This window comes from Fukomys damarensis, unplaced genomic scaffold (assembly GCF_012274545.1).
Source record: "Fukomys damarensis isolate Sample0158 unplaced genomic scaffold, DMR_v1.0_HiC HiC_scaffold_24, whole genome shotgun sequence".
NCBI lineage: Eukaryota > Metazoa > Chordata > Mammalia > Rodentia > Bathyergidae > Fukomys > Fukomys damarensis.
In genome coordinates this window covers 50,022,407-50,038,202 of record NW_022900936.1, presented here as the reverse complement: position 1 = coordinate 50,038,202, position 15,796 = coordinate 50,022,407, and the positions used below count along the sequence as shown (strand labels likewise).

The 15,796-nt window shown below is 33.8% G+C and overlaps 1 protein-coding gene across 10 annotated transcripts in view; it reads left to right on the top strand.

Moving 5' to 3' along the window:
- Cblb (Cbl proto-oncogene B) overlaps window positions 1-15,796 on the top strand; it is a 207,498-nt gene that overhangs the window by 106,193 nt on the left and 85,509 nt on the right. For all 10 annotated transcript variants that reach the window (XM_033768106.1, XM_033768105.1, XM_033768104.1 and 7 more), the window contains exons 5-7: window positions 5,393-5,549; window positions 11,087-11,208; window positions 14,536-14,673. In XM_033768106.1, the coding sequence (XP_033623997.1) occupies window positions 5,393-5,549; window positions 11,087-11,208; window positions 14,536-14,673 (417 nt within the window). The remainder of the gene's footprint in view (window positions 1-5,392; window positions 5,550-11,086; window positions 11,209-14,535; window positions 14,674-15,796) is intronic.

The following is a 15,796-nucleotide window of genomic DNA, read 5'->3' as shown; positions in this document are numbered from 1 at the left end:
TCTTTTATATCTGACTGTGTATGTGTTGTGGCCTTAGTCATCTTATGTTAGTTTTGTTTCTATTCATTTAATGTTTATAGATGGCACTGTAAAAGTCAAGTTTTAAAGTTTTCATTTCTAGTTATATACTGCTGACATGTAACAATAGGATTTTATTTCTTTTTTTATTAATTTTATTGGTACATTTAAGGTATATACAATGTAATGACATTCATCATTGGAAATTTGCACCTTTACATAATCCATCTTGGTTCTTATTTTTTCCCTATTCTTCTGCCCTCCCATCATATCAGCAACCGTGTTCAGCTCCTTCAAGATTTCTCATCATTTAACCTGTAAATTTTGTATATGTGTATTTTCTAGAAAAAATCATAAGCAAATACTGGTTCAGTTGATTCTAAGATTAAATATTTTTAATGTTTTAGTATGTATTTTATTACTTGAATCCATTAGGATACAATAGAAAGAAGCATTATAAATGTAAATAAACTCAGGAAGTGAAATTTTAAAAATCACTTATAGTTTTTTCACAATCCAGTTATCACTTTAGATTTGTAATGGCTTTTCTGGACATCACAAATAGTTTTGAATGTAGGATCTTAAAGGGAGCAACAGTGTTAAAAATACTATTGCCGTTTAATAGTATATCGTGCATATTTTTACATTACACTATTTTCTGTACAATTTTAAGTGCTATAACATTTTTTTCAATGTTGTATTCTATTGTTACTCAGAATTACTTGTTTTTATTATTTTGCTATTATAAACAAACCTGCTTGAAGAGATGTGTGGGTGAAATTTTGCACTGCTGAACACTTTTTGAACACAGTTATCTTTAGACAAATTCATTAAAAGTAGACTTTTTGGGTCAAAATTTATAGATTGACTTCCAGAAACGCTAAATTCTCATTCACTGCAGAATTATACTGTTTTTGCTGATAATCACTTTTTGTTTGGTTGTTTGTTTTTTGTTTGATTATTTCTTTTGCAGTACTGAGGATCAGACCCAGGGTCTTTGCAGTGAGCTATCTCCTTAGCCTGCTTTTTTTTCTTTTTATTTTGAGATGGGGTTTTGCTGTTGCCTAGTTCAGGCTGGAACTTCGAATGGAATCCCAGAGTGCTGGGAATACAGGCATGTTCCACTACACTGGGCAAATTCACACCTTTGTTGTATGGAATATAACAAGTAACACCTGTAATTTGGAGGAAGTAGAGGTTGCAGGTAAATTTGTAAAATCAACTTCCTAGCACTTCTCTATTTTTTTATTTTAGTCCTTTTACTTTTCCTTAGAAGTACAGGATTTTAAAATTGGGCTTTTGAATACTTGCTTCCATTTCTACCCAGGAGGAGCTGATCCCAGAGATTGTGTGATCTGTGAAGTGCTGACTCACAGACACCTTTTCAGTTTCTACATCTGGCTGATCTTGGGTTCTGATTTTCTTTGAAAGGAAATTGTACTTTTCAAGACACTCTTGATTATTGGTGGGAGAGTAACCTGGTACAACTACTGTGGAAATCAGTAAGGTGACTCCTCAAAAAACTAAAGCTAGAAATTCTGTTGGACAGATTCTTTACCAAAAAAATTAAAGACATCATAGCACAATTATGTAGGTATACCCATGTTTATAAAAGCACAATTTATGATGGTTAAATCTTGGAAACAGCCCATATGTCTATGAAGCAGCCTATATTCGACAGGTGAATGGATGCAGAAAGTATGGTATTATTTATACACAGTGGAGTACTACTCTGCAAGAAAGGACAAACGAATCCTTTGTAGAAAAATAGATGTGCTTTGAGACTACAACTTTAAATGAAGTAAATCAGACGCACAAGCTTAAATATCACATGTTTTCTGTTATATGAGAAACTCTAGAGTACACAATAAAAGAGAATTGTAAAGAAGAGCAACAAGTAATTGTAATCCAACATGGACAATATATCTAAAAGTATACCTTGATTTATTAGATCATCTTATGTGTTTTTGGCCTGTTTTAATTCATCTGTTAAACTGATAATTAACTTTATAAGGACTTATAAGGTTAGTAAATGAATCCTATGCTGGCAAAAAATGGGGGCAGGTGGAGGGGAAAGGGGAAAAATGAATTGAGATAGGTACATATACCAATTCCCCACAATAAATATATTTATTATGTCCTGCAAATATGTACTAATAAAAATAAAACATTTTCAAAAAAGTTCTAGAAACAATGACTTCTAAAGGCAATAACTTGCTATTTGTTCAAGAGACTAGAGCCCATTATCTAATAATAGAACTATAATAAAGCCTTATGTATTAAATTGTTATGACATATGAACAAAACTATCCCTTTTCTCCAAGTCATTAAAGATTTCTTTGTAGCAGTGGCTGATAGTAAACCACTGCATGACAGCCATGCTCGATTTATTGGAAGTCTAGAGACTTTTAAATTGTATTATCCTAATAAGTGCCTACCTTCCTGTTGGTCTTGTGTTCTGTTAGTTGTAGATTGATAGTGAGTTGTGCTTTTCTGTATATTTTTATAAAGTGATTCAATTTGCAATTAAATGTGTTTTTCTTAATTGTATGGCAAATAGAGCACTTTAAAGATTTTGTGATCTGTGAGAGCTTTAAGCTTCAGTTGGCTCATTTAGTGTTTTGTTTTCTTTTTCCTTCTCATCCCCCCACCCTTTTTTACTAGGTTTCGTCCACACTTAAGTTTCTGCATATTTTGATTTGAAACAATATTTTCATTAATGTTAATTAATATTTTCCCTCCCAGGATTTATGTTTAAGGGAAGAAGAGGTAGTGAGAAATACTACTGTCTTTCTGCAGTTTCATTAAAAGCATGAAAATTTATTCTGTCCCTATCTCCTCCCACCACCTCAATTCGGGAAAAGAAAGTGGTAACCACTTCCAATTCTCTGTGGGAAATTTAGGCCCTGTGTGCGGCAGCTTTAGTACAAGCTGTTGCTTTGTTTGTTTGTTTGCTTTTAAAGACATTTTTCTAGTCTTCATTTGGGAATACCTTTCCCACTAATCCTCTCTTACACAAGAGTGTTTTTTCTGAGTTGATCAAAGAAGGAAAATCTGTTGTTCTGATAACCAAATAACGCTTTACCTTCTTATTCCTTTTTGCTACCCTTAATGAAGTTTTAGTGAATGAATGCCTCTATGGGCTTTAGGTTTATCGTAAGTGAACTGGGACAAGGTTTCATTAACACAAGTACTGCAGAAATGGGGGTTTTCCATTTGTCAAATAGAGGTTGTACATTTTGTATAATGTACTCTGAGAAGTCACTGGGTACTCAAATCATTATTTCCATCTACCTTAAATATTGCATAATGATATTTTTACAGTAACATAGTAAGATGTGTATTTAACCAGTGTTTTTTCTTAACTTCCATACAAAACAAATGTGGTTTTTACTTGCTTAGCATGTTTACTTTTTATACCTTATACATAAAACAACTGTATGCTTTTCCATACAAAAAAATATCTGTGCCATTCTTAAATCAACTGTTGTTTGATCAACTCTTTTCCCACCATGGTTTATGTCATTTGTGTGTGTTAATTATTGGAAACTTTAGTTTGGAAAAGAAAAATGCGCCTCTTAGGCACTACTTTCATGGTCACTGTAATGAAACTGAACATAATTGCATGTTTATACTTCACATTAAATCAAAAGCTTTCTAATATTATTAAGCATTTGCCTTGTTCTTTTATGCCAGCAGCATTTTGTTAACCTTAATCAGTTTGACGTATGTTTCTTCTAAATGGCATCTGATGTGGTGTCTTTCTTCAGTTTTCTGTGGTTTCCTGTTTTTTTCGTACATAGAGAAAAGCCTTTTGAGATATTAAGCTTCGTAGTTTTCTTTTTGTAATGGTACATCAAACCTTAACTTTCTTATAAATGCAGTATCATTTTGTGAGCCTGTTTTATCATTCATGCATGCCACTCTCGTAGACTTCTCTTCACTGGGCATCCATCAAGGAGTACTTGCTTATAGATTTCCTCTCTGTATTCTTTTAGCACTACAAATCTTGGTTCTGGCCTAGGAGCATTTATTCTTCAAAAACAGAATTTGTACCTGTGTTTCCATAGTTCTGTGTCCCTGAAAGTGCTTGACTTAGCAATTGATGGATAGTCGGTCCATGTGCTCACTCAAGATGTGGGTTGCAGCACATCAGTCACTGGGAAATGAATTAATACTCAATTCTCAGGCTCCGCCCAGGACTACAGAATACCTTGGGTGGGCAGTGAGTAGTCTCTGTGTTAACAAGCCCTTTGTATGTGTCAGTTGGATGCTAAGGTTGACAGCCACTACTCTAGATTCCCAGTCATGAATAAAAAATGTAAAACTCAGTGATAATTCTCCATTGGGATGGTTGATATACAACCAGGCCAGGCAAAATTTTGTCCATTCTGTTTGAGTCTTTTATTTCTAAAGAGACAATGGTAAAGAAAAACTTGATTTAAATATTTGCTATCTTTTAGAAGGGTGCATATTAATTCTTATGCTAATTCTTTTGTAAACTACCATTTACATTTTGAAAAATATGCATGGTTTCCTTCTATCGATTCAGCAATAAGCATTTGACCTAAGGAGGAACATCACCAAGCAGTATATAAAGGGTGTTAATTAATTTCCATGGGGGAGGGGAAGATGAATGAAACTTGGAAACTAGTCATGTAGGGGTTTGGTTGGGAGATAGAACTTCCTGGTTTTATTCTGTGTGCTTCTAAACTTTTTGAACGTGTAAATGTATTACTAAAATTTTTGATATGTGATGTGTATTGAGGATGAATTAATGATTAGATGTTAGATAAATGAATTCCTGTGAGATAGCAATTATAGTTACTTTTTTAAAAGTAAGATTTCTCATTGCATACAAATGAAGTTACATGTGTTTTTCATCTCCGCAGAAAATATTAGGAAGAGGACACAGAAATCTTTATGACTTTCCACCCTACACTTATTGAAATAGTATATACACATGACTCTTTTGTACAGTGAATAAAGATTCCTGCTATTCTATGGATACTCTTGTAACTGTCTTAAAACAGAAGGATAGAATTTACTATGAAGCCAAAGCTAAATAACCTTTTATGCACAAATGAAGAGGTCATGGTGCATAGAACTTTGAACCTGATACTTCCTTTGAATGTGTTTGTAAAGATATCTTGATAGCTGAGGTATTTAAAGAGAAATTCTTTCTTTTAACTTTCTTCATAAATGAAACATAACAATGTTAGTATTACCTCTGATCTGAATTATGAACAGCATTCTCAAATATTTATTTTCTTGCAAATGTTACTATTTTATGATTTAAAATTTGTGGTTTAATGGAAGATATGTGTTCAGTGTCATTTGATTCAATAATTAATTTTGTTTTTCCCTTGCACAGAACTATTGTACCATGGAAAGTATTCAGACAGTGCCTTCATGAAGTCCATCAGATTAGCTCTGGCCTAGAAGCAATGGCTCTAAAATCAACAATTGATTTAACTTTCAATGATTACATTTCAGTATTTGAATTTGATATTTTTACCAGGCTATTTCAGGTAAGCTTTACATTTGCTTAATGTATCAGTCCTTTGCTTTCTACCCTCTAGCCCTTCTCTCCTCCCTCCCCTTCTGCTCCCTTCCCTGTATGTGTGTATATGTGTGTGTCTCTGCCTCTCTTTTTCACATACACACACCAGAAAAAAACAAAAAAAAAAAGGTTGAATTCTTGGTAGTTCATGAATTTATTCCTGTAAATGTTTGGTCATTCATTCCTGTAAGTTGTGAGTGAGTCATTTGGTATTGGAATATCAGGTCCTGTGAGCCTGGTGGTTGGTTGGTTAGTTTTGGGAAGACTCATTCAAAAGATTTCTGTTGTAAACTCTCTACTTAGATTATCCCTTTGTTCTGGCAACACCAACCTGATAGAACACAACATTTATGGGCCAGGGGTATAGCTCAGTGGCACAGCGCCTGCCTGCAAGACAAGGTCTTGAGTTTGATCCCTGGTACCAAAAAAAAGAAAAAAAAACACACACATATTTACATCTGGGCATTTACCAGCATTCTGTCCCAACTCCTCTTTAACTATAGCATTAGTTAGGTCAGAAGGGAAGTAGTAAATTTAGAAATAGCAAATTTCTACATAGAAATATCTTGTGGTTTTATAGTTTTACACATTGGTTTGCTCATTCGGCTGTATATAATGAACAAGTTTTTCCATGTCATATTCTTCATCAAAATGATTTTTCAGTTATCATGTCCCATCTACTATACCATGGACATTTAAAATTTGTGTTTTGAATTTGATTTTGCCATTAAAATGCATATTATCTATTGGATTTAATTGACATAGTCATAAAATAAAACAATCACACTTAAAAGTCTTATAATTAATAACATTTCACAGTGATATAAGTTGATTAGATATGAGGCTGTTTGTATTCTGACAGTTTTTAGTTTAATCTGCAGTATCATTTATTCTGATTGAAACTTTCATCAAATTTTACCGTATAACTTTGATTTTGTATTTTCCATGCTATATGAATTTTACGTCTCTGATTCTGCTTGTGACACTCACCAGCTAGGATAAGGTGACTGGTTTATGTTTTAAAAAAAGAAAACAAAATTCCCCACACTGGATTAGCTTCTAATTAACTAAAGAGCTTTTTAATAAAAGACAAAAGGGCTCCTATCAACCATATGTATGGGATACATTTTACTTTATTGCAGTTTTAAATCATAATTATTCAATATGTGTAGTATGACTAGCTAAATAGGGGCCTTTGCACTGTGTTAAATTCCTAGCTAGCTAGCTAACGTGCTTTTTTTTATATCTTGTCCTCCCCACCCCTCCCTTCTATTCCCTGCCTTCCTTCTTTGTTCTCTCTCCTTCCCTCTCTGCTTTCCTTCCATCTTGGTTTTCTTTTCTTCCTTTCTTATATTGAGACAGGGTCTCACTAAGTTGCTCAAACTGAGCTTGAATTTACTATCCTCCTCCCTCAGCCTTCTTGAGGGTTGGGATTACAGTGTGTGCCACCACACACACATGTACTTTTGTTTTCGGTTACCGGGGGGTCGAATTTAGGACCTGTGCTTGCAAAGCACTGAGATAAATTCGTAGCCCATGGCTTGTTTGTTTTGTTTTGTTTTGTTGAGACAGAGTCTCACTATGTAGTTGAGACTGACCTGGAACTCACTATGCAGCCCAGGCTGGTCTCAAACTCACAGTGATCCTCCTGACTCGGCTTACTGAGTTCTGGGATTAAGGCGTGCACCACCTTGCCCGGCTCATGGCTTGTTTTCTTTAAGTAGTCTAAAATGCATTTTGTTCATTGGTTGATATTCTTCGCTTATTTTTTGAAACATTTCTTTAAGTATTCTAAAATGTGTTTTGCTCATTGGTTGATATTCTTCACTTATTTTTTGAAACAGGGTCTTGTGTGGCCCAGGCTGGCCTCCCATTTGGGATCCTTTGCGGCTCAGCCTCCCAGTTGCAGGGATGATGTGTGGGTTGTACACCACCACACCAGGCTTCAGATACACACTTTAGAAAAGAGTTCTGTTACCCAATACTGATTGTTTATAGTAGAAGCTCTCCTTTCTTTAAAGATTTTCAGTAACTTTTCAGAATAAACACATCCTTTGTTTAACATGATACAAGAAATAAAAATAACAACTTTGCTTCTGTCCCTATAGAAGTAAAAAAGCTGAAGCAATTTTCACATACTAAACCTAATGGCTCTTTTTAGGAAGTGAGTATTTTTTCTGTGAGGAATTTGGATGACTTTTTAGTGTGGGTATTAAATGCTAGAATGCTCTAGAGTTATATATTAGAAGTATGGGGTCAACTTAATTTTGGTTAAATTCTTACCCAAATTTCAGCTTAATATGCATACCTATTTTGTTATGAGCAGTTTCACTTTAAAACTGCACAAGTAAAAATAATACTCTGAAGTTTATCTTATTTATATTTGCTGGAATGAAAAAGGAAAGGAATCTTCTAAGGAGAGCTACTGTAAAAACTTTTAGATAATAAAACCAAATTATTAACTAAGCTAAATGCCTAATCTCTCTTAAAACACACAGTTGCAGAAGGAGCTGAAAAATTCTTGGAGAATTTTTTTATTGTCTTATGTTTCTATAATTATTCAGTGCTTTGACAGTAATCATGTATGTGCCTTAAAATATGATCTGCTTTTACATGAATTTAAAACTCCAATGTTTTCTTACATTTATTATATTGTGGTGTCTTTAAGTTTACATAGTCTAGGTAGAATGTAAGATGTGTTAACAGTGTAACCTCATAGACAAATTTTACTGTAACACAGTACTACATGGTACTAGTATTAGTAGCCCTGAATTATGGGGGGTAGAAGAATGGGCAGTGTGATCTGAAAGTGTGTAAAGTACACTCAGGATTTGGGTCTGAGGTAGAAAACGTAATGTAGGGGTTAAAGTTGTGAATTGAATAGGGAAGGAAAGAAGGTGGCTCTTCCTCTGGTCCCTGACCTTTATACCCAGGTAGAAATTGAGTAAACACTGGAGAGTATTCAGAATCATCTTCCTGTGGTTATATTTTACCTTTGCCATATCATGGTCGTCATTGTCTTCGTCTTGTTCTGCTCCTCCTCCCCCTCTCCCTCCTCCTCCTTCTTCTCTGGTTGTGTGTATGTGTGTGTGTTTCCATATTGTCTTCTTTCTTCTGCCTTTATCCTTGTCTTTCTTCTCTAGGTGGCTGAGAGATTTTGTGATAGGCAGGTACTAAAGTCCTGAAATGAAATATAGGGCTTTTGCTTCTTTCTTGTCTTGGGAGCTGCTATTTCATTCTTCCTTCTATTTTTCTTCACTGTTAGGGAAGACTGGGTCATCAAAGACAGGGTACTGCATTTGAGGGTGCCAGGGTAAGAAAGGAGTGTTGTGGGACTGTCCTAATTATTATGAAGTACAGATCATTACTGGGAAAGAAGAGGACAAATAAAGTGGAAGAAAGTCATCAATTATAGCAAAGAACATATGAAGAGTATCTGGGCAAGCTACTTGAAGTTTTAAGTCATTATCTGATTCTTGAAAATAGTGGCATTAGGCATGATGGAAGGATTAATTAGTTCATTTTTTTAACCTCTAACAGTTTAAAAATTTCTAAGTGATTTTAGATTTGTATATATGAAAAAATTTCCTTTGATAATAAATTATTCTCAAAAACATTTTGCCTTGCCTTCTTTAAGCCATTAGTTTGCAAGATACTTTAAAAAGGGAAAAAAAGCACACTTAAGTAACTCCTGCTTTTGACTGTTTTGAGTGGGCTGCATTTAATGAATAAACAGCACACAGACTCATCCTATTATATAAATATTTTTGTAATTAAAAGCTGGCCCTCTGGATCATGTAGTAAGAAATGGTTGCTAAATACTGCGGTAATTGTCTCTCAACTCCTACTTCTTTTTTTTTTAATTTGTATTTTAACCTATGCATTGACAGTCTGAAGTTTAGCATTTTAAAAAGTAGTTCTTCCATTAATGTGTGTGGACTTCAATGCAAGTATCCCCAATATTTGTGTATGTAATTTTTTAGTCATACCTTAAAACAAAATTAAAAATATGCTTTTTTCCAAGCACAAATAGAACCTCCCGTGTTAATATTCTTTGGAGCTCCTTTTAAACTCAGATATTTTAGCGTGATGAGGAAATACCCTAAAGATTTTTCTTGTTATGTCAAAAAGGGCTAAATGACTCTTTATTACGAAGTCATTCTTTCCCTTGTTATTCTCATCTCAAGGGAAATAATCTTTGAAGAACTCTGCCTTGTAAATTTGAAACTTGATGTACAATAATGAAGAGCAAGTCTCAAAACAAACAAAAGCAGGAATTCTATCAGCAGTCAAGCCCATGGTATCTTAAATCAATTTTAACTTGGCCACATAAATTACCTGTTTTTTTTTTTTTTCTTTCTTTCATGGAGAGGATTTGAGTTAAGAATCTGGCACATTAGATGTAGTATGCTGCCAGTTCCTAGGAATAAATGTAACCTCAGCCTGAAAAATAATTGCAGATGATTCATCCACACCCTCAAGTAAAGTTGTCTATCATTGACTGCCTTTTTCTCTTTCCATGGGAGCTGGAGGGATGACTAATCAGATAAAAGATTGATATTTTGATACAAACGAGGTATTTTGTGAATTTTTTAATATAACTCATTTTGAAACCCTAAATGATTTCCTAATTTTATAATTGTAAGCTTAAAACAAAAGAAAGTACAGTAGCATGCTACCTTTTATGTTTCCATAAAAGTTACTGTTTAACAGCAGGGTATCTGACACTATGTATGTCTGTCAGTATACATGGATGAGCAAGACAGGAAATGTGCCTTGACTTTAAGTTGCTTATGTTAATGTGCAACTTTTGCCAAAACACTTTTTGAGGTATACTTTGTCATTGTACAAAATGAGGCACCTGTGGGCACATCAGTGGACAGAACATACAGGTAGCAGTTGAGGAATGTGACAGGAGGTACCTATTTTAAGTGTGCTGGTCATCTTCATTGAGGAAGGGATATTGGAGAAGGGCATCACATGACATTTGGAAGGGGAAAATTTAGGTAGAAGAATCAACATACACAAAGACTATGGTGATAGATGGGCTGATGTTGAGGCCAATGACAGAAGAGACAGGAAGTGGAAGTGTGATAATAGGCTGGGACAGAAAGTTACCTGAGAGCAAACAATGTTAGGCCCATTGGAGTCATTGGAAGCTCTTTACAAAGAGTTTGATTCTTATTTAAAGATTAGAAAGTTTTGAAGAAAAAACTTTGGTAGTTTATGTTTCACAGTGAGCACAAATGCTGTATGAAAGTAAACTATGTAGAGATTATAAGGCTTTCCTTTTTGTTCTTTATATTCTATTCCTAAGATATTTTTTGTTTAATTACATTTCTCAAAAAAAAAAAAAGAACAAAATACTTGCTGTTTACAAAGGTTAACTCAAGCCAAATAAGTACAGAAACATTCAGTAGAATTTCATTAAGGGTATGAAATAATGAGTTGGTATGTAGTCATTGGTTGATACTATCTAGATAATCTCTCAATTTATGTTTTCAGCCCTGGGGCTCTATTCTTCGGAATTGGAATTTCTTAGCTGTGACACATCCTGGGTACATGGCATTTCTCACTTATGATGAGGTTAAGGCACGCCTGCAGAAGTACAGCACCAAACCTGGAAGGTAAGGTTTTGCAACAGTAACCTTTTACAACAGATTTAAAGAAACAAATCATCCATGGTTCCTATCTGAATAAATCAGAGGTACCCCTACCAGGGGTACCTGGGGTGGGGAAGTTATTAGAACAAAATGGTGCTTCTCAGTTGTGACCTTTAAATTGATGCATGGTGCTTGATTTGCAATTTACTGTTCATGAATTGAAAGGGGATGTGCTACTGTGTAATGTGATAAACTTAAAGATTCATTTAGCCTTAGAATTCTGCTTTTCACACTGGAGAAGAATATTAACATATATTGATTATTTTTAAATTTCTGTTTGTATACAACACTGTATATGGATATTTGAATACTTGCATTTCTTAAGTATTGAATATGAAGACAAATAGATGAGTTTACTTATATTGTAATACAAATAGATATGTATAAATGTATACTTGTATATGATAAATACATAAAACATATATACCCATTGTTACCATCCAAATTAACTTCATGTCCCTGAGAATAGCTTCTGTAATACCTCAAACCTCTTTACAGCTTCAAAAATTATTTTATTTTACAAATTATGTAATAGATTGAGACTCACAGAGGTTGAGTAGTTAGCTAGGTCTTGGGTGTAATGACTAATGTAAGACCAGAAAATCTGTCCCTTCCCTTGATAACTGCATTTTCTGCTATGTCCCAGCTAGCCATTTGAGTGATGACATCTGTTATGGTAAGCAGTTGTCTGAGTACAGCAATAGAGACATTAGAGACCTGTGCTCAGAGTTGTCACATTTTGGCATGAGAATATCATTTTGCTGCCCATTAGTGCACTGATTTTAATATAGAGATCATTTCCTTCAACAATGGATATGTTCTTCAATCCCACTTTGTGCTTCAAGGATCATTTTGATTTGATTTTTAGTAGCTTTGGTGTTTATCCTTTCGTAGATTTAAGCCAACACTTTTGATTCTTCTCTGTCAGAGTGAAAATTTCATTTGCTTAAAGAATTAATATGGTGTGTTAAGAGGAGCTGGTGGTACAGGAGATAATTGGGTTGCTAGTGAAGCTTCTGCTTAGATTAAGGAGAATTTTTTTGTATATTCATGGGGACTTAGATGATTGTTTTGTTTTATTAAAGGATTTCTTATGATTGGGTTTTTGAATAGCTAAAGAAGAAATAGATAGCTGTAATAACCTGTAATGTGCAAAGTGTGATGTGAAATTTTAAAATATATTTAGGAAAACTCTTTGTGAAAAAAAAATCATTTAATTTTGTTAAATATTTTCTTTGCAGAACATGTGTTCCATTGGTCTTTTTCCTAAAAGGTTTTGATCTTTTTGAATTCATGGTAAAGAAAATACTTGGATCTGTTCCATGGACACTTTTATTCCAACTAATGTGCTGAAATTATATTTGAGCGTTGGGGATAGGATGCCATCCTCAGTACACACATGGACACGTTTGGATGACTTAGTGTTAAAGAGTGTTTGAATAAAAAATGACCGTGTCAACATAAAACATATTCTTACAATTATGTTAATTATACCATTTTTGCAAAGGGGGGTACTAAAAATAAGACAAAAATTGATTTCCTGAAGCTCAGAAGTAGCTACCAACAAAGGGTCAGCATCAAGTGATAGAAAATGTTATGCAAATGAAATTGAATAACAGAAATGTGCATAAGAGGAAGGATTGTTCTAAAAAGCCATTTGGTCAACTATCATCAAATTACTAGTAATGATACTGCTGTTGTACATGAATTACTTGAACCCGATGATCAGTTTTAGAAACATCATCTTAAAAGAACGTTTAAGAAAACAAAATGGGATGTTAGTTAAAAACAGCAATTTCATAAGAATGCTTTTCAGTATTTATTAGGCTCTTTATATGAAATGTGGAATTACTTTTAAATATTAACCATGTAGATTTATGTTTTATATTTTCATATATTCTACAGATACTTTAAGGTTCCTGTATTTTACTCTTTTATTTGAAAGAATTGTATCATATACATTTCTTAATGTAACTAGTAATAATGATCTTCTGAAGTAAGTTATAACTTAAGTGAGTTTCTATTTTTATACCACTTTTCATAACATCGTACTCTTCAGTCTGTATAGAATTATTTTATCTGATTCTGATTAATGCTAGTAATTGTCAGGCTGATATCCCTACTTTCAAGCTATTTAGGGTAATATTGTTTTAGATTTCTTTGAAAGGTCATTTAAGATGGTTCTGTCACCAGTATGAACATCTTAACATTAAAATATCACATTTTTCCATTGTTACAAAAACTAATTTCTCTGGTAGATGAAATTACGTTGTGTTATTTATTCAGGTTATTTAACTCTGGTGACTGTGTAACCATTGTATGTGCTAAATTATATTTTCCAAATTTGTTGTACAGTACTTGGTTTGTCAATAGCTAACATAAATTAAGAGATACTTATTTCCCTTATTTCTCTCTTATTTCTTGCATTCATATAGCATTAATCTTGTAGCCAGCAGACTTAAGTTAACTTACTTTTGATCTATTTAATGAGCTGTAAAATCCAGATATGGATATTGATGATGGCAAGATCGAGGGTAATACACTTAAAAAGAAATGATCTAAACTGACATAGACAGCTAAATGAAGAAATAAACGATGATGCATTTAAAGCCAGGTCAATGCATCCTTTCATTGGAAATTCATTTTAAGGCATTTGTCTTTCATTTTATTTATGTTTGGAACAATTTTGGCTTTATAGTGAAAGATACAGTCCTTAGTTTGGCAGGTTTAAGTGGCAAATATGAAATTACCTAGTATGCATTCCCATTATTATAATTCAGCTCTTTTGAGATTTAAAAATAAATCACAGAAATTCTTGAAAAAAATTTTTAAATAAGTTATTTAACAGTTAAAATGCATAATTTTAATATCTAAAAGTAATCTGTTGAATTCCACTATGCAAATTAGATCAGTTTCTGAGATGGAAAATTAAACTTTTACTCATTTATTTTATTTTTACTTCTCAAAAATGGTTTATATCATAGCTGTTTCATATCTGCAGCATTTTCATACAGGCATCCCTGATAGTGGTGATTGTAAATCATGTGAAACTTTACAACTCACATGTTTTCTCATATAATTTTTGAGATATATAAGTGAAAATAATTTGTTATCAATACTTGTTTTATAGTTCAATAAACACAGAGGTATGATGTTGTTAGAAACATAATAAAAATTTCTGCCAGGAATTCTAAATGGTTGTTTCACATTTTGCTTTTTGAAAAGCCTAACAAATTAATGTTTAGGATTCCTTTTGAATATGATTGAACAGTGTTTGCTTGTGTTTTCTAGCTATATTTTCCGGTTAAGTTGCACTCGACTGGGACAGTGGGCCATTGGCTACGTGACTGGGGATGGGAACATCTTGCAGACCATACCTCACAACAAGCCCTTGTTTCAAGCCCTGATTGATGGCAGCAGGGAAGGATTGTGAGTATGAGAAATGGGATTTGGCAAGTTTATGACTCACAGACTTAAAAAATGGAGCCTGCCCAGTGATGGAGAAAGTAGATAGGCTGACAATTTGTTTTTCATCTCATGACTGAGAAATGTGTATTGCTTAAATCGTATTGTTCATCTCTTTAGTCATTTTAAGGCAAGCTAGTTACTTGAAACTAGGTATATGTTATAAAAAATACATTACAGTAACAAATTACATTCTCAGTTTGTACCTCTCAGGCAACATTGAGACCTAAATACTTTTTAAATAATACAGTTGCTACTTTTTATTTTGACTGATAGTGCTAAATTTTTACTTTTTTCCTTCTTATCCTTTTCTTTCTCTACCTTTTTTTCTTTTTCTGTGTATTCTTTTCTTTGTTCATAATAGTAATCTATCCAGATTTGTCTCCATGCACCATTTCTTTTTTAAAATTTTTCTTTTTCTTGGCAGTACTAGGGATTGAATCCAGTGTCGTCCACTGAGCTACATCCCCAGCCCTTTTTTGTTCTTCTGAGTCTAGTTAAGTTGCTCAGGGTGTGCTCCAATTTGTAATCCTCCGGCCTGAGACTTTGAGTACCTGGGATTATAGGCATATGCCAAATAACCTGGCCAACAGTGTCTTTTAAAAATTTCTTAAGTATGTTAGAGATACAGGTAATCCCATTTGCAAGAATGGATTATGATAGAAACCTGGCAGGAGGTAGATAGTCCACCAGAGTTAGTGAAGAGCAAGTTAATTTGAGTGCTACTGTTCCATAAAAAGGACACCTTGAAAACATAATGTTACCTGAAGTAAATCAGACACACGAGCTTACATATCATAAAGTTTCTCTCATTTGAGTTATCCATAGTACAAATAAGCAAAATAAAAGATTGATGAAAGGAAAAAGAAGGATAAAAGATTGATAAAAGGGAGATAGATCTTTTGCAAATGGAAAGGGGACCAAAAGTTGAGGGAAGCTGGACAGGGTAGGTGGCACACACCTGTAATCTTAGCACTCAGGACGTGGAGCCAGGAAGATGGCCATGAGTTCGAGGCTAGCCTGGGATTCATAGTGAGTTCAAAGCCAGCCTCAACTATATAGTGATACCCTATCTTTAAAAAAAAAA